Here is a 25,486-nt window from a genome sequence, read left to right as displayed (position 1 = left end):
TTATTTAAGACTGTGGACTTTATATATTTGTATTAAAAACATCAATGTAGCGTATAAGAAGGTAACACTGGCAAACAAACAAACAAAAAAACAACAGCACAATTTGAGATAGATTTACATGAGAAAAAGTCATGAGATGAACAGGCAGTCAGGAATGCCATCGACAGTCAAATAAAAGCAATCGACGATAGTAATAGAAACCAGAACAACAAAGACAGATTTGATAATAAGGAACAAGGTATATAATTCTACATGCAGAAATCCTTCGAGTTGTGTAAAAATTCATTGTTTATATTTTTCTTTGAGAAGATATCTTGATTAAACTCCTGATGGAAAACATGATCTGTTCATTTCAGCTTCTCAAGTAAATACAAATGCCTGAATGATGTTTCTTTTTCCACACCTGCTTCTTCAATGGGCAAAACAGACCCTGGATTGGACGTGTTCCCAATTGGTAGAAGTTAAACATTTTTCCCATGTATTCTGGAAGGTTCCTCTGCAGACGATTTATTTACAATGTACAAATGAGACACTAAACACTCTGTGTCTGCCTGTGATAGAATTTTAAAGCAATGTTCCTTATTCTTTTCTCTCCCTCTTTCATCTATCTTCCCTTTTCTCTATATCGGCTTTGCTGCTCTTTGTGTTGGGAAATATCATAATTGTGGAACTGAACTATTATGAAGGCTTATTTTAAAACGGTGCCTGGGAAGTAAATTAGCCTCTATTCCCACACAGTAATAATGTCAGTAAATGAGAGCTTCAGTTTTGGTGCAGGAAATTAAAGCAATGATGGCCAAAGCTTGAACAGTCACAAGAGACTTACATATTATTGATTCTAAGAAAAGATAGATCCCTACTATCCAGAAAATGACATTGGTCTCAAAATAAATGATTAAAACGCAAAGCAAGTGAGTTTGAGTCAGTTTAGGAACAGGAAAATTTGCAAATATCTAAAAAGATAAAAACAACAACATGTAAAAGCAAATCAGGGGCTGCAAGAGAGCAAAATGGAATTTCTTAAGAACAATATTTGAATAGTAGAAGGTCACAAATCACTATATCACTCAATTTGATATCTTAGAAGGGATATGCATTAATTAAAATGTAAAATCCTATGACCTAAGGGGAATGACTGCTAGTGGGTTTCTTTTTCAGGTGATGAAAAGGTTTTAAAATGAGGTGGTGGTGATGGGTGCATAACACTGTGAATGTACTAAAAACTACTGAAGTATACACTCTAAAAGAGTGAATTTTATGGTATGTGAATTATATCAGTAAAGGTATTATTTTTTAAAAAAAGTCTGATCTACCTAATTTCCCCTCACCTCAGAGGTCCTTAGAAGCAAGCATTTTAATGTTTTCATCTAATCCTAATTCTTTCCAAAGTTGTCACTGGGATCCACAAAATGAACTCAGATTTGACCACAATTCATAAAGGTTGGATTAAAAAATAATTACTATTAGTTATGTTTAGACAAATGGCCTTTTATAGCCTTTCCTGTACTAAAGAAAGAAAAATTCGGGCGCCTGGGTGGCTCAGTTGGTTAAGCGACTGCCTTCGGCTCAGGTCATGATCCTGGAGTCCCTGGATCGAGTCCCGCATCGGGCTCCCTGCTCAGCGGGGAGTCTGCTTCTCCCTCTGACCCTCCCCCCTCTCATGTACTCGCTCTCTCTCATTCTCTCTCTCTCAAATAAATAAAAAATCTTTAAAAAAAAAAAGAAAGAAAAATTCAACAGAAGTGAGATGGTCTTCTTTCAACCGTATTGTTGGTGCCTCTGAACCAACACATATTCTACTTTATGCTCCGAATAATGCTTCTGCTTGTCTTCCCTCCTTATGAATCCTCTCTTCTGGGAAGTGAGCTGCTTTATTGCCAGCATATTCAGGCTGCTGATTGCTGGTGGAAAGTCATGAAATTTGGCTTATTAACTTTTGTACAAATTGATGTTATCTAACCTCATCTGAGCTTTCACTACTGCTTGGAAATCTTTTTATTAATGTCTAATTGACTCCTTAACACATTTTCCATAGTGCTCATTTCAAGACTTTTCAAATTTCCTGTCCTCTCAACGTGACCTCGCCTACTCACACAGCAAAAGTCAGCTTCTTCTACTTGATGGAAAAGTGGTTCCACTTTGAAATTCATCTTATCTGTTCTTTCCTTCACACTCATCTCAGAAGAGAGGGGTCATTTTACTTTTCCAAAACCATTCCTAGTTTAGTGGAAATAAATCTGATTTATTTTATCACACATCTGCCACTATCTAGCTCTATAACCACGGGCAAGGCAATTAATTTACCTGGTCCTTAATTTTTTCATCTGTAAAATTAATGTCTTGGGCTAGGTGAATTGCAAAGCCACTTCCTGTATTAAATCAAGGTTTTCTTTTTTTTTTTTTTTTTTTTTATTTTTTTATTTTTTTTTTTTTATTTTTAAAGATTTTATTTATTTATTTGACAGAGAGAGAGAGGGGGAACACAAGCAGGGGGAGTGGGAGAAGGAGAAGCAGGCTTCCCGCGGAGCAGGGAGCCCGATGCGGGGCTCGATCCCAGGACCCTGGGATCATGACCTGAGCCGAAGGCAGACGCTTAACGACTGAGCCACCCAGGCACCCCAAATCAAGGTTTTCTTAATCTTATGTATAATCTTATGCCTTTCTATCCCTTTAGGACCTTTCACTTTCATTCAGCCTCTCTATATATTACATACAAATGAGGCATAAGATATTTTCCCTCTGTTAATCTCCTCCTATCACACTGATTCTTCCCACCCCTAGACATTTTTTGGACTTCATTTTTAAAAATTCTTCTTCATTACTGTAACCACAAGTTAATCTTTTCACTATTTCTCAATCAAACTTTTTCAGGGTATAGGTAATACTTTAAGACTCTACTTTCTTGCTATTGACTTATTTCTTTGAAACTTCCAATTTGGCTTCTGCTTCCAGCACTGTCAGAATAATTGTTGCAAAGGACAAATAATTTTTCCTCAGTGCTTATCCTACTTGAATTATCTTTGATATAGAACACCGCAGATGGTGTTCTGAAACACCATCTTGAAATGGCCTTCTCATTCTCTTTTAAGGCTCTCATTCTCTTTTAAGTCTCTTGTCTGTCCTTATTTTTATTTCCCCACCTCAAACTATGTCCTAAATGTGGGCATTCATCGGAACTCTATCTTGGTCTTCTTTCTAATCTTTTTCTATTGAAACTTTCATTCATTCTCAGGATGCCAACTGTTATATTGATGTGGATTACAAAAATATTTTTCACTGAATTCCTTTCCAGTATGCTGGACATCACTTCATGTATGTTTCACCAATCTGAGTGTATAGTGAAAATAACATTCATCACTACAACCCAATACCCACCTAGGAAAAAAAGGGGAGGGGGAATAACAAGCTGCCCCTGCTCCTATTGTTTTTCTTTCTGTTAATGATATAAATTTCTTTCCAGTGACTAGAACTGACAGGTCAGGAAGAAGAGAAGCCATTAATATCAGGGACTGCACTGTCCTCTGAATACACACTTTCTGACATAGCTAGTTCTTCATTTGACAAATGTCTCAATGCTCTGAAAGATATTAAAGCACTCATCTTCTTATAATTACTCAAGGCTCTGATGTAGCTGTGGGAAAATTAAGCTGTTTTAAACAGCATCCTACTGAATCTCAGGATTTTTCTTCTCTTTCTATATCATAACAAAAGTATAACCATGAATTGAATTATCCCCAGTTGCTTCTCCAGTTCAATCATTTCTTGCTGGGAGGTATTATAAAGACCTTAGCTTCCAAGAAAATCCAAAGCATTTATTTCAACTAGATTTCAAAAGAGAGGGAAAAAGAGAAAAGAAATGATAAACTCACACTTTATCTGTTCCGTAACTCCTATAGTCTACCGCGGCTGACACAGCCACGATGAGTGCGGGCATCCCGTAGCCCACTAGGTAGAAGTATTTCCTCCGGGAATGCTCGCTCTCGAAAACCTCCACCAGCATGATGTAGAGCTGCACTCCCTCCAGGAACATCCAGGTGAAGGCGGCCAGGAAGAAGAAATGTAAGAGGGCAGCGAAAACGGCACAGGCAATCTAGGGAAGGGAACAAAGGACTCCAGTAACAACCAAACGAAATATTCTCAACTACCATAACATCAAAATAAACATTTATCAAGACTGCGGTAACATAAGAGGTCTGCAAAAGAATAATCTAGACAAGATTCTTACAATTCAGATATTAAAACCACATTTAACATTTTATTAATAATAGCTTAGAGATGACAGCATAGGATGATAATAAGGAAACATTATTATTTTTTATTAATTTTTTCTTATTACAGAAATTAGTCTAAAGTTTTAAAAACAGTATCTCATGCATTATTTTTCTTGGCCATAATCATGTGTGTTCTATCATTAAGTTATTCAACTGTAAATGAAAAAGAAACATTAAAACCAAGGAGAATAAAAGCTCTTAAAGTTAAAAAATGTAATAATTACAGTATTTTGTGATGGGGTCATTACTTCGTTATTACTATTTGCTGGTTTACTTCTTCCCTGCCTGATTTCAGAAAGGATTTAAGATGGCATTGGGAAGTTCATGCTGCAAAGTATAAAAGTAGGTCTGGTTAAAATAAAATAAAATAAAATAAAATGTTCCAGAGTGCTTTCTTTCTCTCATTTTTCTGTTATTGTAAGAAATGTTGCGCTAGACAAGCTTGGTCAAAAAAGGCAGCCTGTCCTTAATTTGGCATATTCTCTAAGGCACTACAAGTTTCATCTGACCATATATTAATTTTCTTATGTCAGTTCTGAAATTCTCACTCCTTGGGGGGAAGTGGGGGTCATTATTTTTTATTTAAGAAATCCTAGGGGCGTGTGGGTGGAGCAGTCAGTTAGGCTTCTGACTCTTGGTTTCAGCTCAGGTCGTGGTCTCGGGGATTGTAGGATCAAGCCTGGTGGGTCTCCATGCTCAGCATGGAGTCTGCTTAGGATCTCTCCCTCTCCCTCTGCCTTTACCCGCCCCCCCATGTGCACGCTCTCTCTCTCTCAACTAAATAAGTAAATCTTAAAAAAAAAGAAATCCTAACTAAAATCTGTATCTCCTACTAGAAAAGGGCAACAAATTTATAGACATTATCAGATTATAATGGATTCAATGATGAGTGTGATCCTTGAGAAAGAGACAAAGGGCAGGTCAGTTTCCTTGAGTGGGAGAGATGACAATGAAGGGAGATGAGAATGTCCAATGTCAGCAGGCTAGAGAGAAAGCAGAGCCTAACCACCACCTAAGAGTCAGGAAGAGGACACCTATCCAGGAACAAAAAGAAAGACAAGTTGAGCTAAGATGCACTCTACTCCAACCTTTCATATCAATCTTTGTTCTCTATGCTACTTGTCAGAAGTTAGTTTTGTGCAGTACGAAACATGTGGTAAAATTTATCATACCATATGTATATCAGGAAACAAAAGTAAGAATACGGTTTCTAAATGAAAAGAAATCACACAGCTTTTGAATTGCAGGTTAACAAGAGAATGAAATGATTTCTTCTTGGAAAATAACACAGTTTTCCATTTCTTGTTTTTTAGAGTTAGAACTTCAACTATTAATTTTTGTTATCAGAAGGCTTTACTTTTTTGGGAAAAGAAATGTGCTCTTTGATTGCTTATTCATATGTATGCATTTATGGGAAAAGCTGTCACATTTGTATATGATAACCAATTAAAAGTATAATCACCATAATTGTACCCTTTACAGCCATTAATCATGAATGTGTAATCACAAACATGAATCCAACTGCATTTTTATTGTAAAGTACTCCATACTTATGGACACATACCAGAGAACAGCATTAAGTGAATGAATTATTTATTATGCCTACATGTCTTCTAAAAAATGGAAGTTTTCTTTTCAATTATAGTTTTAGTCATGAGACCGACCATGGACTATGAATCTTAAGTCAATAGAGCGGGCCTCACAAAAAGTATAAGTAGGCGTAGAGTCTGTTGAGTAATTAGATACTATCTGTTACTCATATTTTCTGTTTGGTTTTACCAAAAGCAGTTGGTTAGTGCTGCCTCTTTTCCTGCCTTTCTTCCCCTACTTCCTTCCGTTCCTCCTCTTCTTTATTTTCTGATATGACTAAACATAGTTTGTAGTAAAGTACAAAGCTGACATTATAGATGTAAACAGAACTTGTGCAAATATAATGTGTCAAACAAAATTTGGGAAGAGTTTATAAATTCTAAAAATGACCTATCGTTTGAACTATTTTCCAAATATGTCAATTCAAAAAACTCACTTTAGATGTTCTAAATATGATATAAACTGTTTTTTTTTTTTTTTTTTAAGTATATGATAGGGAACCTGGCTGGCTAAGTAGGAAAAGCATGCAACTCTTGATCTTGGGGTCATGGGTTTGAGCCCCACTTTGAGTATAGAGATTACTAAAAAAATAAATAGACTTTAAAAAAAAAAGCCTGTGATAAACTTTGAAAAATGACAGTTATATATATTAGGAAAGACACCTTTCCATTCCCCAAATGATTTTACTTAACTTTCCTCAATATTCTGTTCTGATAAAAGCAAAGCAAAACATGGGGCACCTGGGTGGCTCAGTCGTTAAGCGTCTGCCTTCGGCTCAGGTCATGATCCCAGCGTCCTGGGATTGAGCCCCGCATCGGGTTCTCTGCTCGGCGGGAAGCCTGCTTCTCCCTCTCCCACTCCCCCTGCTTGTGTTCCCTCCCTTGCTGTTCTCTCTCTCTCAAATAAATAAAATCTTAAAAACAAAACAAAACACACACACACAAACTAATGAGGAGACACGGTTCTTGAGAAAGGCAAGGTTATGAACAGAATTTCTCAAGAAATAGACAGTCATACATCCCTAACATTCACTGCTTCTTTACAATAATGGGGTTAAAAAAAAAGGGAAAATGGAACAAGATCTGAAAATTAATAACTATCTTAGACAACTGGAAGAGAGGGTACTTTCAAACAAGAATATTTCAAGTACTGGAAAGCTGGAAATGGAGACATTTTTTCCTATTATCAGTGTAAGTTGCTTACTGGTTGGTCAGTTCGGTTGATCCCGATCAGGAAGAGCAGTTCAGCTACAAAAAGGCTGATGCAGAGGTTCTTATGGATGGTATTACGGTCACTCTGGAGCCCGCGGAAAAAGCAAAATGTGAAGATGCAAATCAGGAGACAAACAAGTGACAGCAAAATTCCAACCCACGTGATCACATCCAGAAGAAGGTCATGGACTGCATCACTGTGCTGGAAATACAACAGAAAAGCCATAAGTTGCAATTATGCATAACAAATTGTGAAGTCTTATGAGGACCTGGATTCACCGAGCGTGATTTTCATAATGTACTACATATCCTATGCACACACAGTGAATAAGATAATTTAATTATTTGGGTTTTCTAGGTCATAGGTAAAGCATTTAATATTCTCCCTGAGGTGTAAATCAGTTTGATATTCAGGGATAACAATAGTGTTTGCACTTTTCTTGGTTATATGTATTTTCAGGATACAAATAGTTGAAGCAAATCAACATAATTCTGGCCTACGATTTCAGGAAAAAGCTTTATTTTTTCAACTCATATCACTTTTATAGGCTATTTTTTTTTTTGACAACTTGCACTAAGGAATACTCTAAAAAATTAAGTTATACACTTAGGGAAGTGGTGTCTCAACTAAAATGCTTTTTAAATTACCAAGGGACTTTTTAATAAAAAAATACAATTGTTCTGTCATTTAAGTTCTTTATCAGAATTTCCAAGGTTGAGTTCATAAAAGTATGCATTTTTATAAAGATTCCCAGTTAATTCTGATGAACAGCCACATATGCATACCATTTATTTAGTGGAAGATCTAAAAGAATGAGGATATTCACTGGATTTATATTCATATTGAATGGCTTAAGGAGATCAGGAAGTTTGATCTTTGAAGGGTTTTGCATGAATAGAGCCTGTTATACACAGATGGAAAATAAGCATTCAGTATTACTATCCCCGATAGCAGCATAAAACAGATAGGGCTAATAAAAAGAAAAAGCTCATAAAAGCTTCTGTACTAAAACTGGATTTTTGGGGGGCTCTGTTAAAATAGTCCTGTGAGTTCCATTCCTTTCATGTACCTTGTTCTGTGTACTATCTCATTTCTGTCCTTGTTCTAAGATTCCAAACTCTATTCCTTCCCTATGGTAGTTTGCCTCTACCCAAAACCACTTCTGTGAAGCATTAGAATTTATAGTGGCCCAACATATCAGTATGCCAAGATGTTGGAGCACAGTTGAGAAACTGTCTATGACTATCAATGCTTCTTTTCTTTGTAGGTTTCTTGAAAAGCCCTGAAGACCTAATTTCCATAAGTAGGGGAACAAATAAATAATGGTTGATTTATAGAAATGATATTCTGAAGAGTAATAGAAAAGCAGTGATCTAAATTTATAGTCACAAACATGGATACTTCTCAAAAACCTAGTATTAGATTTTTTAAAAGTGTAAGTGGCAAAGGACCTATATGGTATAATGTCATTTATACAAAATTTTAAAAAACACAAAACAATGACATTGATTTTTATGGATATATGCTTAAGTAGTAAAAGTGTAACATAAGCATGGGGAATTTTTTAGTTGAAAACAAAGCAATGTGTTTCTAATTGACATCTTTTTCAGCTGTGTAGATCATACACACTGATTTTTATTTTAGGATGGAAATTACTACATTTAATTGTCTTCCACACTGTTAGCTCACTTTAAAAATACATAAATATCCAGGGGTGCCTGGGTGGCTCAGTCGTTAAGCGTCTGCCTTCGGCTCAGGTCATGATCCCAGGGTCCTGGGATCGAACCCCGCATCAGGCTCCTCGTTCTGAGGGAAGCCTGCTTCTCCCTCTCCCACTCCCCCTGCTTGTGTTTCCTCTCTCGCTGTATCTATCTCTGTCAAATGAATAAATAAAATCTTTAAAAAAAAAATACATAAATATCCAGGTTTTCTAGTGTTGTTTGTTTTTATTCAAACTTCATACTTTTCTGCTTTATACAAAACTCATACAAAGATTATTCTGAATATGGAAATTCTTACAAGCCAGTCACTATGCTGTAACCTAAATCATAGGTCTTCTCAAATCGCCAGGTAAGTCTTCACAGTTATTTGATAAAGAACTCTGCTAGAACACTGTCAGTGAAACAGTTCTGAAATATTCCTGCATAACTCTAGATATATTTCTCGGAAGGAGCTCAAATCATGAAAGAAAACTACATGAAATTTCGCTATAACTGCTTTGTTCTCCAGGGGACATTACTAAAGTCGTGTTGGGTCTCAGATACCTTAAATTACTTTTACTGTTTGAGAGTGGAAAGTGGTTAGTGCTACCTGGTTCCCTGAACAGAGGGCTATTTGCTCTCTTCTTTGACTCAAAGGAAAGATGCTGTGATTGAGTATCAAGCACCAATGTTCAGCACAGCAGTCTTCTATAATGGGAAAAATGGCAGGTATAACACATTCTCAAATGTATCCTAAAGAACTAAAACACTAACAAAAAAAAAAAAAAGAAAGAAAGAAAGAAAGAAAGAAAAGAAGAAACCAAAAAATTCCTGCCTTTGTCTGGGTAGTTGCATTATTAGAAATGTATTTACTTTACTCAGTGCCTTCATAAGTCCTTCAAAAACCCCATGCAGAGTTATTAAGAGAAGAACACCAGATGTCAAAACATCAGTACAAAAAGTACATTACACTCAAAGACAGAACACAAAAGTCTACTGATTAATTCGCCTTTCGGGTATTACCGTCTAGCTCAGAAAACATCAGCACCAACTACCTTGTGTGTACTATACTGCGAGAGCAGCACCCTTCAAACACAACTCAACACTTGAATTTTATAAATAAGATGAAAGGAATAGAACAATGGATATTAAATGCCAAAAAGAGCTGTGAGAATAGCCCTCTTTATAACAGTGCACCATAACAGAAATTCCAGGAGGCCAAGCCATGAAAAACACCACCACCACCACCACCACCACCAACAACAACAAAAACCCTTCAAGAGGATGACCAGTTGAATGAAACTCTTAGGTATGGTTGTAACAATGTGATAACGGATCACACGTATTCTTATTTCCAAAGTTCTACGTTTGTGAGCACTGCACTATATTACTTAATCACCTACAATATGTACTATATACCATTATGGGCCTTATTAATTTTATATCTTATTAATGTTATATGCCAGCACCTAGTACTGGGCTTGACACAAAAAGATGCTTAAGAAATATTTCTTTTTGAATGATGGCAATAATCCCCTCTGCTTAGACCAAATGCCTTAGAGCTGAATTCTCTATGTCAGTATAGCTCTGCATTCATTTAATCTCCACTGGATGTTAAAAAAGGTATCAAATATTATATAAGCCCCTCATCATATCCTGTTTCTCCCTCTACCATCCAGTAAAACTTCTCTTCCCTCTGTTATTCCATTTCAATAAACAACAACTTCACTCTTTGAGGTATTCTTGCCAAAAACTTAGGAGTCATATTGATTCTTCTCTTTCATTAAGAATCCCTGAGGAAATCTTGTAGGCCCTGTCTTCTAAATCTGGCAGTTGCTCATCACCTCAACTACACCAAATTGGTTGGAGCCACCCATTTTTTAATAGCCTCCTAACTGATCTTCCCACTTTGACCCTTGCCCCCCTTCCCTCTATATTCAACAGGGCAGAGAAATTCTTTTTAAATATAATTCAGGTAATATGACTCATTGATGAAAGGCATCCAATGTTTTCCATTTCAATGAAAGTAAAAACCACTCTTCCCCTTGTTTCTTAAATTCCACATTATCAGTGAGATCATATGATAATTGTCTTTCTCTGATTGACTTAGGATCATAGGGGAAGAGAGGAAAAAATGAAACAAGATGAAACCAGAGAGAGACAAACCATAAGAGACTCTTAATCTTAGGAAACAAACTGAAGGATGATGGAGGGAATGGGGGAGGGGGAATGGGGTAACTGAGTGATGGACATTGGGAAGGGTATGTGTTGTAATGAGCACTGGGTATTATATAAGACTGATGAATCACAGACCTGTACCCCTGAAACAAATAATACATTATATGTTAATTAAAAAAAAAAGAAAGTAAAAACCAAAGTCTTTCAAGGGTCTACAAGGCACTGTAACATCTGCATATCTGTGATATCATTTCCTATTCTCTCCTTCATTCAGTTCATTCCACCTAGTTGGCCTGCTCCATTCTGTGAATATGCTGAAGACATTCTAGTCTCAGAGGCTTTGCCTTTGATGTTCCTTTGGCCTGGAATGCCCTTTCAAAAGATAGCTGCATGGCTTACTTGCTACTCTCCTTCAGTCCCTCATTCAAATGTCACCTTCTCACAGAGCATTTTTTTGAGTCACCATATTTAAAAAATTGCGAACACCTTTTCCCTGTTCTTTTTCTCTATTACTTTCCTTGCATTATTTTTCTCATCAGCACTTAATCTACACTATATATTTTGTTAATGTTGCTTGTTGATTGTCTGTATCCCCCACTAGAGGGTACATTCCAAGAGAATAAGTTGTTTTATCTCTTCTGATCACCAATGTATCCGCAGGTCCTACAAAATTGTCTACCATAGAGTGGATGCACAATTAATGTGTTGACTAAATAAATGAATCTCTCTTAAATTATCCCCACCTTCTAGAATGGATTTCAATTATAACCTAAAAGTTGTATCATGCTGCCCATTACACAATCTTTGGGACTCTTAAATCTCGGGTTCTTAAATCACCTACTCTAAGATCTTAAGTAAAAGATAAAATTAGAGCTGGAGAATGAGAAAGTTGTTACACCATAATATCTTAAGATATGTCGAAATGTCAAGCTGTTAAACAATTATGACAATGGAGACCAAACTATGCATGGAAGAAGACTTCAGGAGTAAATCATAGAGTCCTTTTAAAGGCATGGATTTAACCTTGTCAGTCCAATTTCACAATTATTACCTTGAACAAACTACTTAACCTTTTGAGTATCAAAAGCCTCATACACGTAGAGATAAAATAAGGCTTCAGATTCTTATGATAAGTAATTAAGATAATATATATGAAAGCAAAAAATATATATATATGAAAGTGAGAAAGTCAATTTTTTTTGTTTGATTGATTGTTTTGAGAAATGTGGGATCTTTTATGTAATTCTTACACAAGGTCAATGTTTCTTATTTCCTTTTTTAATTTGAAAACAGGGGCACCTGGGTGGCTCAGTCATTAAGCATCTGCCTTTGGCTCAGGTCATGATCTCAGGGCCCTGGGATGGAGCCCCATTTTGGGCTCCTGGCTCAGCAGAGAGTCTGCTTCTGCCTCTCCTTCTGCCCCTCCCCATTGTGCTCTCTCTCTGTCAAATAAATAAATAAAATCTTTAAAAAAAATCTGAAAACAGTCTGGATTATTTCCTTGTTTGGCAGCTACTTTCATATAAATAATCAAAAGTTTATAAAAATGATAAGGGATGGATCAGAAAAATAATAACCATAACAAAAATAAATGTTAATATTATGTTAACTAAGGACACAAAACATTATTCCAACTAACTGATGAATTACCTAAGTCCACTTGATAACATTGCCAATTTAGTTATGTTAACTAATAATATTTGTGTTACTGACGAATTAAGGTCACAAAATTCCTACATCGTCCAAAGGAACCAGATTTTAATTTTAGAACTTGAATTCTACATTCATTACCGTACAAATGTGTTTATGACTTTTGAATAATAAAAGATAAAGGGGCTTAATTTCACCTTTATATTCTTCCTTCAGTTATAACAAAAAGACAAAGTAGCAACAGAAGATATATACCTAATATTTTCCCCCCGAGGGTGTACCATTCATAAACTAGTATGATTTGTTGGAAAGAATGGCTTGCAAACTCATAAAAAAATTTTTTTTAAATACAAAAAATCAAAAACTTCAAGGAGATTAACTTCTAAAGAGAAGATGGTGAGGTGTGAGAGAAAATCTTCAAGCAGAATGACAGAGTGATTCCCAAAACGATATCTGGAAAGAAGATACTTTTGGGAAATGAAATGATTCTATCCTCTCTACAAAGAAATTTTTATTAAAAACAATAGTTATTTTTCAGGCTTTCTATGAAGTTTCTATTCATATCTGAAATGCCAAATATTTTGTAAAACCTATGGAAAGTTTCTGATTTTCCCTTTTCCGTTTGTCTCTGTGAATTTGCTTTGTCCTATCACTATGGATAGCTTGCTGAGTAACTCAAATACCAAAAAAGGGTGAGTGTCATATTTGGGAAATAAAAATGTCTTAAACAATGATGTTTTGTGAAAGCTACTCTGTCAATGTAAAACACTCAAATATACAAATAGGTACATTTAATGAAACTAAATACAAATTTACAGAAAAGGGAAATGTGACTTTTGTCTTATGATTTATAATAATTCAATCCGAGTACACTAAGACCTTTTGTGGAAATCTTGATGTTTCTAACTTTATTGTCCAAAAGGCAAGTCAACAAACAAGATGGAGAAACAGATTTGAAATGGTTTTCACTTTAACTGCATAAGTGTTTCCAGATGGGGCACAAACTATATGAATTAATTTTGAAACCCTCTAGATGTTTTTTCTTTTTTCAAAATTTTAGAAAGTTGCATTTTCCAGACACTACATGAAAATCACCCTATAGTAATTATTAAATGTGGGCCAGTAATTATCAATAACCTGTTTTACTTTCTGCATAATAATGTGTATACTTAAATGTTCAGTCAGATTTGTTAAAGCATAATAACATGAATTTTAAATTGCCTCTTAAACATATCTCGTTCTAAAACATTTGTAACATAGCTAAAATAAGTTTTCTTTCTTTTTTGCAAACATATGAGCACTTGCCTTGCTACTAATGTATCACATAAGTCAGTAGGGTTACAAAAGACTATTTTCTGATAAATGTTGTATAAACTCTGTAAATCAGTTCCTAGCATTGCTCTAACTCTTGGGAACCAGGTCATCAGACACAAAGTTCACTCTGCAAATGTTTGAGAAAATAAAGGGCTCAATGGACTCAGGAAATTAGGATTTTGTTACAGAACAGGATGAAGGTCAAAGTTGAATAACCCAGCGAGAAGAGCAATATAACTGCATTTCTTAGAATTTTTACAGTAAATTAACCAAAAACTTAGCAAAAAATTTTCAAGTTTGTATTACATTAAAGAAAAAATCTAAACATTTTCAGGCTTTAATTGCTAAAAGAGAAACACTAGCAAGTAAGAGGGCACAAAAACATCCAAAACCAACTGTCCTTTGGATTCAATAGAACTTATTCAGCAAATCTCCCTGGGTTCAAAACAGCATAGCACACTCTAAGTTATTTGAAAGTTTCTTGCTTTGAATTAAATAAACAAAATATGGGGTGCCTGGGTGGCTCAGTCAGTTAAGTGTCTCATTCTTGGTTTTGGCTCAGGTCATGATCTCAGGGCTGTAAGATCAAGCCCCCCCCTTCCTCCTTGGGCTCTGGTTGGGTGTGGAGACTGATTAAGATTCTCTCTCTCTCCCTCTGCCCCTCCCCCCTTTCTCTCCCATTCTAAAAATATAAAATAAAATAATAATAATAAATAAATAAAATCTCACCATATTTGGTGAGCCAAACTTACAACTATCATAAAGAAGGAAACAGAAAAGGAAATAGTAGAAAATGTAGGAACTAAGTAGCTTACTGGAGTTGAGAGTTAAACACAGTAATAGGTTAAAAAGGGTAGATTAAAATTGATAAACCAAAAACTGTTTAGTGATCAGTTAGAACTTCTTAAAGGAATGAAATGATCGAGCAGTAAATAAGAAGATTTTAGGAGTATCTGGGGTGAGGGTAGGAAAAGAAGCTAGGCAGACAAAGTTCCATCCTTAGTATTTCTGAGTTAAGTAAGGTGATGATGATAATAATAGATAAAATATAACTTAAAAATTTAATATTCTATTGGAAGTGCTTATTTTATTAGGATATCTAATCATACAAAACATTACGATGTGATATTATTATCTCTAGTTTATAGATGAAGAAACTGAAGCACATTGAGTAAGTAATTTATCCCAGATGATTCAACTAGTATGCAGTAGGGCTAGGATTGGTGGGAGTGTAACTAACTGTTTAGGTTTACTCAGGACTATCCTAGTTTTAGTACTATGTTTTTGAATCCTTGGAAAGCCCTCCCCAAGACATAAAAGGATCCCAGCCATCAGAGATGCTTCAGAAATTTGGAAGAAAAGTACAAATCTGAATGACAGCCTAAAAATCAGAGGTTAGAAGCTCTACTATCTGTAGTGTTAAATGGATGTAGCATTGATTAGCTACTTTCTTTAGTAACTTCTGCTGTTTTTCACCCCGACTCTTGATGTTGGCATCCATGATTTGCACTTCCCAGTATTGGATCATCCATTGCTGCATCCCTCTGAGTGATACAGCTTTAGTGCTTGGGATCATGTCTTCCTCTATGACTTTGGGTTAATTTTTGTGCCTTGTATCAAGATAGCACTACTTCAATTTTTAACATTGTAATTACTGTGACCATGTTTCTAACAATTCATTGATGAAACTGAGAATGACCCTAATATAATATGTATGACAATACTAAAAAGGGCTAAACAACTATGCTATTTTAAAGACACATGGAAGAATTCATGAAACCAGATTAGAGAGATAACCAAGACAGAACATTCTGAACAATATGCAGAAATGAATTTGGGACCACACATACACATGAAAGAGAAGGTTGTATGAATGTGCATATGGAGGCTGATTCTCACAAGTTTGGGAAGAGACAGGTAAGTTTTTGTAAAATCAAAAGGTTTTTTTAAAAAAATTCCTCCCCCCCCAAAAAAGACACTAATACTCAGTTGAAATTAACAGTCATTGAATGCACTGGAGTATACCATAAGAATAAACATTCATTGTTGTTTTGTTCCCTTGATTTTTCTATGTACCTAAGGAAAATTACTTTTCCTGATTTGGAGATTGCAAATAAATGTGCTGTGGATAAACAAAAAGGAAAATTTTGATAGCCATGGGTTTTGGCCCTTCATAGTGTAGGGCTCAGTCCGTCAGATTTTATTAATAATCATACTTTCTATAGGATATCAAATGATGTATTGAATCTTGGCAACAAAAAATGTTTCCCCTATCTCTTAGGTATTTTAATTTGAAGCATGGAGTTGAAATCATTTTCTTGATTTCTATAAAAATTTTAATGAAACTTCAGAAGACATAAACAAAAGACTGTTGAAACCTTGTTTAGGCATAAAATAGACTTTGCTCATCTATGTGCATATTCAACAGACAGTGCAAATGTAAATTTTGGAAAATTCCATTTAGCCTATAAACTTTTTAGAAAAGAAAATAAACAGTTCTTACCTATTAAATGTCCTATATACCTTGTACACAAGGCAGCTAAAAGGAGATGTGGTTTGCTTACAAGTGACAATGAAGCTTTATAATGAACCTTTTGGTCACTTTTCAGTTTCCTCAAAATGTGCAGAGTTTTTTTTGTTTTTGTTTTTGTTTTAACTTTCTAAAGGTAAGGAGACAATCTCTGAGACATGTCTTACAAGATGGATATCATTGCTCCTGGTCATAGAGAAGATGTGAAAATACTGGTCTTCTATAAAATCCTCTTTTCAAAGTGCGGGACAAAAAGACTGTCTTTCCCTAATTTTGAAATATATGACAGATGAAAATGAAGAAAAAGTTTATAGTAAGAGAAATTTTTATGATGTTTTTCCAAAACTGATGTACTCTGAAAAAGCTATAAGGAACCTAGAAAAGGTAAACTGATTTCACCTGAGTTGCATGAAGTTCTGTGTAGATTAGGACAAAATCTCATACAGAGAAAAACATGACTTATTTTGGGGGGATTTAAGACTATTTTCAAAGAAAATGTCACTACCAAAGGCAATCAAGTTAAACAGGACTGTCTCATTTCTTTACTAAAACTGTGACTTATTTGGAATCCAATCTTGAAATCATAAAGTGAAATTACCTCAGTGCTTTAAAACCATTATCCTTGATAGTGTTCTACTTTATGTTAACAACCAGTGTGCTTGGAAGTGTTTAAAAATGATGAATATTTTGGACATGGACAACCTATAATGATGAATTCACAGATGCAAAAGAACTGACTAATAAAAAGCTGATCTACCAAATAAGTCTCTAGATACAAAGTGGAGGGGCATATTTGGAGAGATGGGAACTAATTCCTACAAGTCTAAAAACCTATTAGGTAATGACATTAAGTAAAATCCTTTGTATTCTATACTTAACATTTTTTTTAAGGTTTTATTTTTAAATAATCTCTACACCCAATGTGGGGCTTGAACTCACAACCACAAATCAAGAGTTGCATGCTCTACCAATTCAGCCAGCCAGGCACCCCTATCCTCAACATTTTTGTTGAGAAGATATTTAGTTTGATGTCATCACATTGGATTGACACTAGGAATCTATGTAATGTGGGCTTGGTAAAAGCAGAACTATAGGTCAAAGAGAATTTTACTTTTGACTATATTCACTTTTAATTCTCTAAAAAAAGACAGAAAAAGACAAACAGAAAGAAACATTTTATAGCTATTTCTTTTAAATATAAGTCATATCTGTGTAATTATTGTACTAACTTTTTTAAGTCTCACATTTATATATCTGAAAAATATGCAATGATATAGCCACCAAATTTAAATACATTAAATATTTTATTACAAATAAAAGATTTGTAATATCAGAGGACAGAAAGACACATTTAGAAAATGTTTCTATAGTTTCTCACACTATTAGCCCTACTATTAATTAGTATTAAACACTATTAATTGTCACAGGTAAGCAGTAATAACACATGTGTATAATTACTTATTAAATATTAAGTATATTTTTGATCTGGTAGTGCTGTTTCTCATTGAGCTCTCTAAAAAGTCGATCACCCTAACTTGTGGTCAAATACTCTATGCTCTTCACAACTTCACCACCAGTGGAGAGAACCACAGATTCTTTCCTGTATCTCCTTTTATGACCCAATTATACTAAGCTCCTTAGAAATGGAGAGAACCCAGGCTTACCTCGGTAAAAATTTCTTAAAAATATCCTTTGAGAAAAAAAGAAGAAGAAGAATATAGCAGGAGGGGAAGAATGAAGGGGGTAAATCGGAGGGGGAGAAGAACCATGAGAGACGATGGACTCTGAAAAACAAACTGAGGGTTCTAGAGGGGAGGGGGTTGGGAGGATGGGTTAGCCTGGTGATGGGTATTGAGGAGGGCACGTTCTGCATGGAGCACTGGGTGTTATGCACAAACAATGAATCATGGAACACTATATCTAAAACTAATGATGTAATGTATGGGGATTAACATAACAATAAAAAAAATTAAAAAAAAAAATATCCTTTGACTGCAATGATTAAATCCAGCAGTTTTATTAAGACAAAGTTTGCTGGCGATTATTCAGGAAATTTCCTAAATCTCATACAAAATGGGTAACTTCTCCTAAGATTGTTTCTATTAACACACACACACACACACACACACAATTTTTGAAAGAACTTCTTAAAGGGGTTAGATGATGTGGCAAGGTGTAGTGAAGCTGAAGTATAGTAAAAGGAAATAATGGAACTCCCAGACTTGAATTACCCAGATATGTTTATTGTTACATATGTATCATTCTTCTCATAGAGTAATTTCCTTTGTCGTGTAAGCAAAGATAAACTCACCACAATAAGAAAGAACATTTTTAAAATAGAAACAAATCAACTTAGGCTTAAAAGAGAAAGTAATTTTGCATAACTAGATTATGAAAACCATACAAATAGAAACTGCACCTAGCCCAAAGTATCTAACAAAATCTTCGTAGATTCATTCTAAGAACTTTCATTGGATGCCTACTCTGCTTCAGGTACTAAATAAAACAGAATGTAAATTAAACACTCAGACACACACACACACACACACACACACACACACACATATCTCATTTTTATTTCTTTATTCCAATTTCAACTGATTTTCTTAACTAAAGCAACTTCAGGAAAAAGAAAAAGGGGATGGTTGCTGGGCTTCCTTTTTTCCATTTTCATGAATAAATTTATTGCATTTTAAACAGAGTAGGGGTCTTCCAGATAATAAACCTGGGGACAATTACCTCATATGCCTAGAGACAATAACTTGAGTTAACATTACATTTTATAAAATTAACATCTTAAAAGTTCTATGAATTGGTTATTTAAATTTGCAAGCAACCAACCATGGAAAACCTTTAAATGGTGATGCTTACACTGTAAGGGCACACATAGTAGACCGGCAGTCCTTTGAATTGTAGAGACAGAAAAAATGGTTTAGTTCAGCCATATTTTTGTTCAAATACTTTTAAAATCTTATTTATACAAGCAGACCTTGTTGCCTAACCTTAGGAAGCTATATAAATAACTATTCTGAAAATCTACCCTAATTCCTCAAGAGTCCAGTAGTTCTCTAGCTTTATCACTTTATTTACTAGACAATATGGAATGAAACAGGCTAGGAAAAAAGAAAATCACTGAATAGCCTCCATGTTAAAAAAAATAAAAAAGTAAAATTTTGTGATCTGGAACAAATAGATACAGTTAGTAAACATATCAACTAGTTCTTACTAAGAACAGAATAAGCAATTAAGGATATTTTCAGAACATTAGGGTGGAAGAGTTTTTATGCTTGGTTTCTTTTGCTTAGTTGGTTGATAATACCTTCTTAAGCATGGGTAAATTGGGTAAGTAGAGCTATTATATTTAAATTAATAAAAAAATAATTCCTTCAGTTAGTCAATGCTAAAAATTATCTCACTAATGAAGAATAAATGCAATCAATAAAAAAGTTATGTATTGATTGTATTAGTGTTGATTTATGAATATACTTAAAATTGAATTTGGAAGTGCTGATATTGCAGGAATTTAATGTCCATATAACCAACATTTTGAAGGGCTGAAAAGTTATTTGTAGTTATGCTAATAACTTGCTGCAAATAGATTATTTGACAATTTCATTGCGAAAAAAAAATCTGTCACTTCAAAAAGTGAGACAAAGCACTAGCCTAAACTCTTCTCTTTTTAGGGAAAACTTAGCTGTATAGCAGTAGATAAAAATCATTATATTTTATTAGAAACAAAATTAAATATTTGGGCCTTCACAGTTAACTACCCCCAGAATTGAGAGCGCAAGGGCTTTAAGGACAGGTAAGCATATCATGAATTAAAAAAATATATTTTCAGAAAACTTTATAATTCTCAACATGATTTTAATACAGTTTTGTTACTCAATCCCTAAAATAATTCTGAGATAATGTTAGAAAAAAATTATTAGTCTTATTTAACTGATTTAACAATAGGAACAGAGAATTCAGATGATTTGCCTGAGAACAAGAAGCGATTTCCCAAAGAACTGCCATCAGGACCCTAAGTCTCCTGATTTTTAATTCTTATTGCAACTTCCCTTCAAATTATAAAATGAGCAAATAAATTATGATAATAATACTTGTTGTGGTGTTGCAGATTAAATGAGATAATGTATGTACACATTAAAGAAGTGACATTCATTCCTATTATTACAGGACATGCCAGGCCCTTCTGAGAGGTAAAGTTCTCACTCAATCTCCACTCTTTGGAATCTCCATAAATTTGATTACTTATTCCTAATAAAATATTTCAAACTAGAATTGCAGATGAATCTCAAGCTGCTATTTTTAGCCAAGCTTATTTACTGAAGATGATAAAGAACCTAAAAATGGTAAGTGTAAGGATCCAAGCTGTGTATGAGAAGATCACAGGTTTCTTTTTGCTTAAAAATTCCACTACAACCCAGGAGTAAAAACAATCAAAGTGTTATTAATACTCTTAAAAATATAAAATTTACTGAAAAGATGTACTGTAAGACCACAAAAACCCAGCCTTATTTCATGCTACTTCAACCCTGTCACTCTCATTTTGCTTAAACAGTTATGTGCCTTCATCTAGAGCATAGTCCTTGACCCTGCAAGGTCAAGTTAAGACTCGTTCCCGTGTGTTAACCACAGCATCCTCTACCACAATGATAAGACATTTCTCACAAAGCACTGATTTTGCTGATTACTTATCTGTGCTATTAATTGGACCATGAACTCTGCCTATTACAAAGACAACAGTCAACTATTTGAGAAACAAAGGGTAGACTAAACACATTACAATTTTAAAAATGAGATGAATAAAACAAATTTTTCAAATATATTTCGACAGATTCCTCTTAATTATAAAAAGTTCAATGTCCTTTTCAATGTTCCAATAAGGGGCCTCTTGATAAAACGGAAAAGATACAGTATCTCCCACATGGATTTCTTGCCAAAAATGTTTAACTTGAATCTAATTATGAGGAAACAATCAGAAAGATTGAAATTGTGTAATATTCTAAAAGGACAAATGGCCTGGACTCTACCAAATGTCTTTTTCATTAAAGACAGAAACAGGTAGGAAAACTTCTACATTAAAGAAGGCTAAAGAGATATAGCAACTAAAGGCAATGTGCGATTCTTGACTGGGTACTGCAAGGAAAATCAAAGACTATAAAGGACATTTTTTGAATTATTAGAAAAATTTGTGTAAGGATTCTGTACTAGAGGATAGTACTTAATCAATGTTAAATTTCCTGTGTGTGTTAATAGTAGGGAGAGAATGTCTGTGTTCTTAAAACATGTTTGCTGGAAGATTTAGGAATTAGATATTATAAAGTCAGCAATTTACTTTTGAAAAATCAAGTAACACAGCTAAATATATATACACATACATACACAGAAAAGTGACAGTCAAATTTGTCAAAAATTCAAATGTAAATTCAGAAAAATGGGTATATGAGTGTTTATTGTACTGTTCTTTCAACTTTTTAATAAAAGTTCTATAAAAAGAGTAGAGGAAAAAAGTGATAAAAGAATTTTTAATGGTTTATTTTTCTTCAAATCCATAATTTCAGCTGTTCTCTCTCTATAAATAGCGAATTTTGGATATATCTACCCTTTCACAAACTGAAGAAGTCTGACCAGACTTCAGCTGCCAATTCTTCTTCTCAAATGCATATGCAAAAAGTATCCTCCTTGCTATCCCTAGGTAGGCTACCTTTCTTCCCTTCCTCCCTGTCCTGCACAGAGATAGAGGGAAGACAGAACTTTCTTTTTCTTCTTCTAATAATTTCCCCTTTTTACAGCAACTTCATCAGAAGTCAGACAAAGACTGTAGGCAACTGGTGATCCAGTATAGATAGGGAGAAGTGATATGGAGTCAGCATCCTTCATTTCTTGTTATTTATGCAAAAGAGCATTAGAGTTGAGGTCATGTGATGCTCCAGGAGCCATGGTAGTGTGAAGAAAATTCTCCCTTCACACTCACTCATATTTTGAAATATCTCCTCAGCTTACTTCTCACAAGTATTATGAAATTGGAAATAGTCTCTCTGACTTAGGAAATTAAAAGATGTGTGTTTGCAAATGTCTGATACACGGGGAGGGCTGTGGGTCAGTGAGGAAGGTAGTGCTATCATTCTTTTATTAACTAAAAGGGATATGTTGCTTCTTTTTTTTTTTTTTGTAGTTTTTAATTTTATTATGTTATGTTAGTCACCATACAATACATCATTAGATTTTGATATAGTGATCCACGATCCATTGTTTTCGTATAACACCCAGTGCTCCATGCAGTACGTGCCCTCCTTAATACCCATCACCAGGCTAACCAATCCCCCCTCCCCCTTCCCCTCTAAAATCCTGTTTGTTTCTCAGGTCCATAGTCTCTCATGGTTCATCTCTCCCTCCAATTCCCCCTGCCCATTTTTCCCTTCCTTCTCCTAATGTCCTCCATGTTATTCCTTATGTTCCACAAATAAGTGAAACCATATGATAATTGACTTTCTCTGCTTGACTAATTTCACTTAGCATAATCTCCTCCAGTCCCATCCATGTTGATGTAAAAGTTGGGTATTCATCTTTTCTGATGGCTGAGTAATATTCCATTGTATATATGGACCACATCTTCTTTATCCATTCATCTGTTGAAGGGCATCTCGGCTCTTTCCACAGTTTGGCTATTGCGGACATTGCTGCTATGAACATTGGGGTGCATATGGCCCTTCTTTTCACTACATCTGTGTCTTTGGGGTAAATACCCAGTAGTGCAATTGCTGGGTCATAGGGTAGCTCTATTTTTAATTTTTTGAGGAACCTCCACACTGTTTTCCAAAGTGGCTGTACCAACTTGCATTCCCACCAACAGTGTAAGAGGGTTCCCATTTTTCTACAACCTCTCCAACATTTGTTGTTTCTTTCCCTGTCCATTTTGGCCATTCTAATTGGTGTAAGGTGGTATCTCAGTGCGGTTTTGATTTGGATTTCCCTGATGGCTAATGATGATGAACATTTTTTCATGTGTCTGTTAGCCATTTGTATGTCTTCTTCAGAGAAGTGTCTGTTCATCTCTTCTGACCACTTTTTGACTTGATTATTTGGTTTTTGGGTGTTGAGTTTGAGAAGTTCTTTATAGATTTTGGATACCAGCCCTTTATCTGTAGTGTCATTTGCAAATATCTTCTCCCATTCTGTGGGTTGCCTCTTTGTTTTGTTGACTGTTTCTTTTGCTGTGCAGAAGCTTTTTATCTTGATGAAGTCCCAAAAGTTCATTTTTGCTTTTGTTTCACTAGCTTTTGGAGATGTATCTTGAAAGAAGTTGCTGTGGCCGATGTCAAAGAGGTTACTGCCTATGTTCTCCCCTAGGATTTTGATGGATTCCTGTCTCACATTGAGGTCTTTCATCCACTTTGAGTTTATCTTTGTGAGTGGTGTTAGAGAATGGTCTAGTTTCATTCTCCTGCATGTGGCTGTCCAATTTTCCCAGCACCATTTATTGAAGAGACTGTCTTTTTTCCATTGCATGTTTTTTCCTGCTTTGTCAAAGATTATTTGACCATAGAGTTGAGGGTCCATATCTGGCTTCTCTATTCTGTTCCATTGGTCTGTATGTCTGTTTTTGTGCCAGTACCATGCTCTCTTGGTGATCACTGATTTGTAATATAGCTTGAAATCAGGCAACGTGATGTCCCCAGCTTTGTTTTTTCTTTTTCAACATCTCCTTGGCGATTCGGGGTCTTTTCTGATTCTATACAAATTTTAGGATTGTTTGTTCCAGCACTTTGAAAAATGCCATTGGAATTTTGATCAGGATGGCATTGAAGGTATAGATTGCTCTGGGTAGCATAGACATTTTAACAATGTTTATTCTTCCGATCCATGAGCATGGAATATTTTTCCATCTTTTTGTGTCTTCTTCAATTTCTTTCATGAGTGTTTTGTAGTTCCTAGAGTATAGATCCTTTACCTCTTTGGTTAGGTTTATTCCGAGGTATCTTATGGTTTTTGGTGCTATTGTAAATGGAATCGTTTCTTTAATTTCTCTTTCTACAGTTGCGTTGTTAGTGTATAAGAAAGCAACTGATTTCTGTGCATTGATTTTGTATCCTGCCACATTACTGAATTGCTGGATGAGTTCTAATAATTTGGGGGTGGAGTCTTTTGAGTTTTGCACATAAAGTATCATGTCATCTGCGAAAAGAGAGAGTTTGACTTCTTCTTTGCCAATTTGAATACCTTTTATTTCTTTTTGTTGTCCGATTGCTGTTGCTAGGACTTCTAGTACTATGTTGAACAACAGTGGTGAGAGTGGGCACCCTTGACGTGTTCCTGATCTTAAGGGAAAGGCTCTCAGCTTTTCCCCATTAAGGATGATATTCGCTGTGGGTTTTTCATAGATGGATTTCATGAGCTTGAGGAATGTTCCCTCTATCCCTATACTCTGGAGAGTTTTAATCAGGAAAGGATGCTGTATTTTGTCAAATGCTTTTTCTGCATCCATTGAGAGGACCATATGGTTCTTCTCCCTCCTCTTATTAATGTGTTCTATCACATGGATTGATTTGCGAATGTTGAACCACCCTTGCATCCCGGGGATAAATCCCACTTGGTCGTGGTGGATGATCCTTTTAATGTATTGTTGGATCCTATTAGCTAGGATTTTGTTGAGGATTTTGGAATCCATATTCATCAGGGATATCGGTCTGAAATTCTCCTTTTTGATGGGGTCTTTGCCTGGTTTGGGGATTAAGGTAATGCTGGCCTCATAGAATGAGTTTGGAAGTTTTCCTTCTGTTTCTATTTTTTGAAACAGCTTCAGTAGAATAGGTATTATTTCTTCTTTGAAAGTTTGGTAGAATTCCCCAGGGAATCCATCAGGTCCTGGACTCTTGTTTTTTGGGAGGTTTTTGATCACTGCTTCAATCTCGTTACTGGTTATTGGCCTATTCAGGTTGTCAATTTCTTCCTGTTTCAGTCTTGGCAGCTTATAGGTTTCCAGGAAGGCCTCCATTTCATCCAGATTGTTCAGTTTATTGGCATATCGTTGTTGA

At 35.1% G+C, this 25,486-nt stretch overlaps 1 protein-coding gene across 25 annotated transcripts in view; it reads right to left on the bottom strand.

Annotated features, from left to right (window-relative positions):
• The window catches only part of ADGRL3 (adhesion G protein-coupled receptor L3), an 829,369-nt gene that overhangs the window by 103,414 nt on the left and 700,469 nt on the right, over positions 1-25,486 (bottom strand). For all 25 annotated transcript variants that reach the window (XM_078068714.1, XM_078068715.1, XM_078068719.1 and 22 more), the window contains 2 exons: positions 7,065-7,274; positions 3,870-4,090 (listed from right to left, as the gene is read on the bottom strand). In XM_078068714.1, coding sequence (XP_077924840.1) covers positions 3,870-4,090; positions 7,065-7,274 — 431 coding nt within the window. The remainder of the gene's footprint in view (positions 1-3,869; positions 4,091-7,064; positions 7,275-25,486) is intronic.

The sequence above is a fragment of the Halichoerus grypus genome, chromosome 3 (genome assembly GCF_964656455.1).
Source record: "Halichoerus grypus chromosome 3, mHalGry1.hap1.1, whole genome shotgun sequence".
Lineage (NCBI taxonomy): Eukaryota > Metazoa > Chordata > Mammalia > Carnivora > Phocidae > Halichoerus > Halichoerus grypus.
Note: the sequence above shows the minus strand (reverse complement) of the source record. Positions and strands in the feature narration are given on the sequence as shown.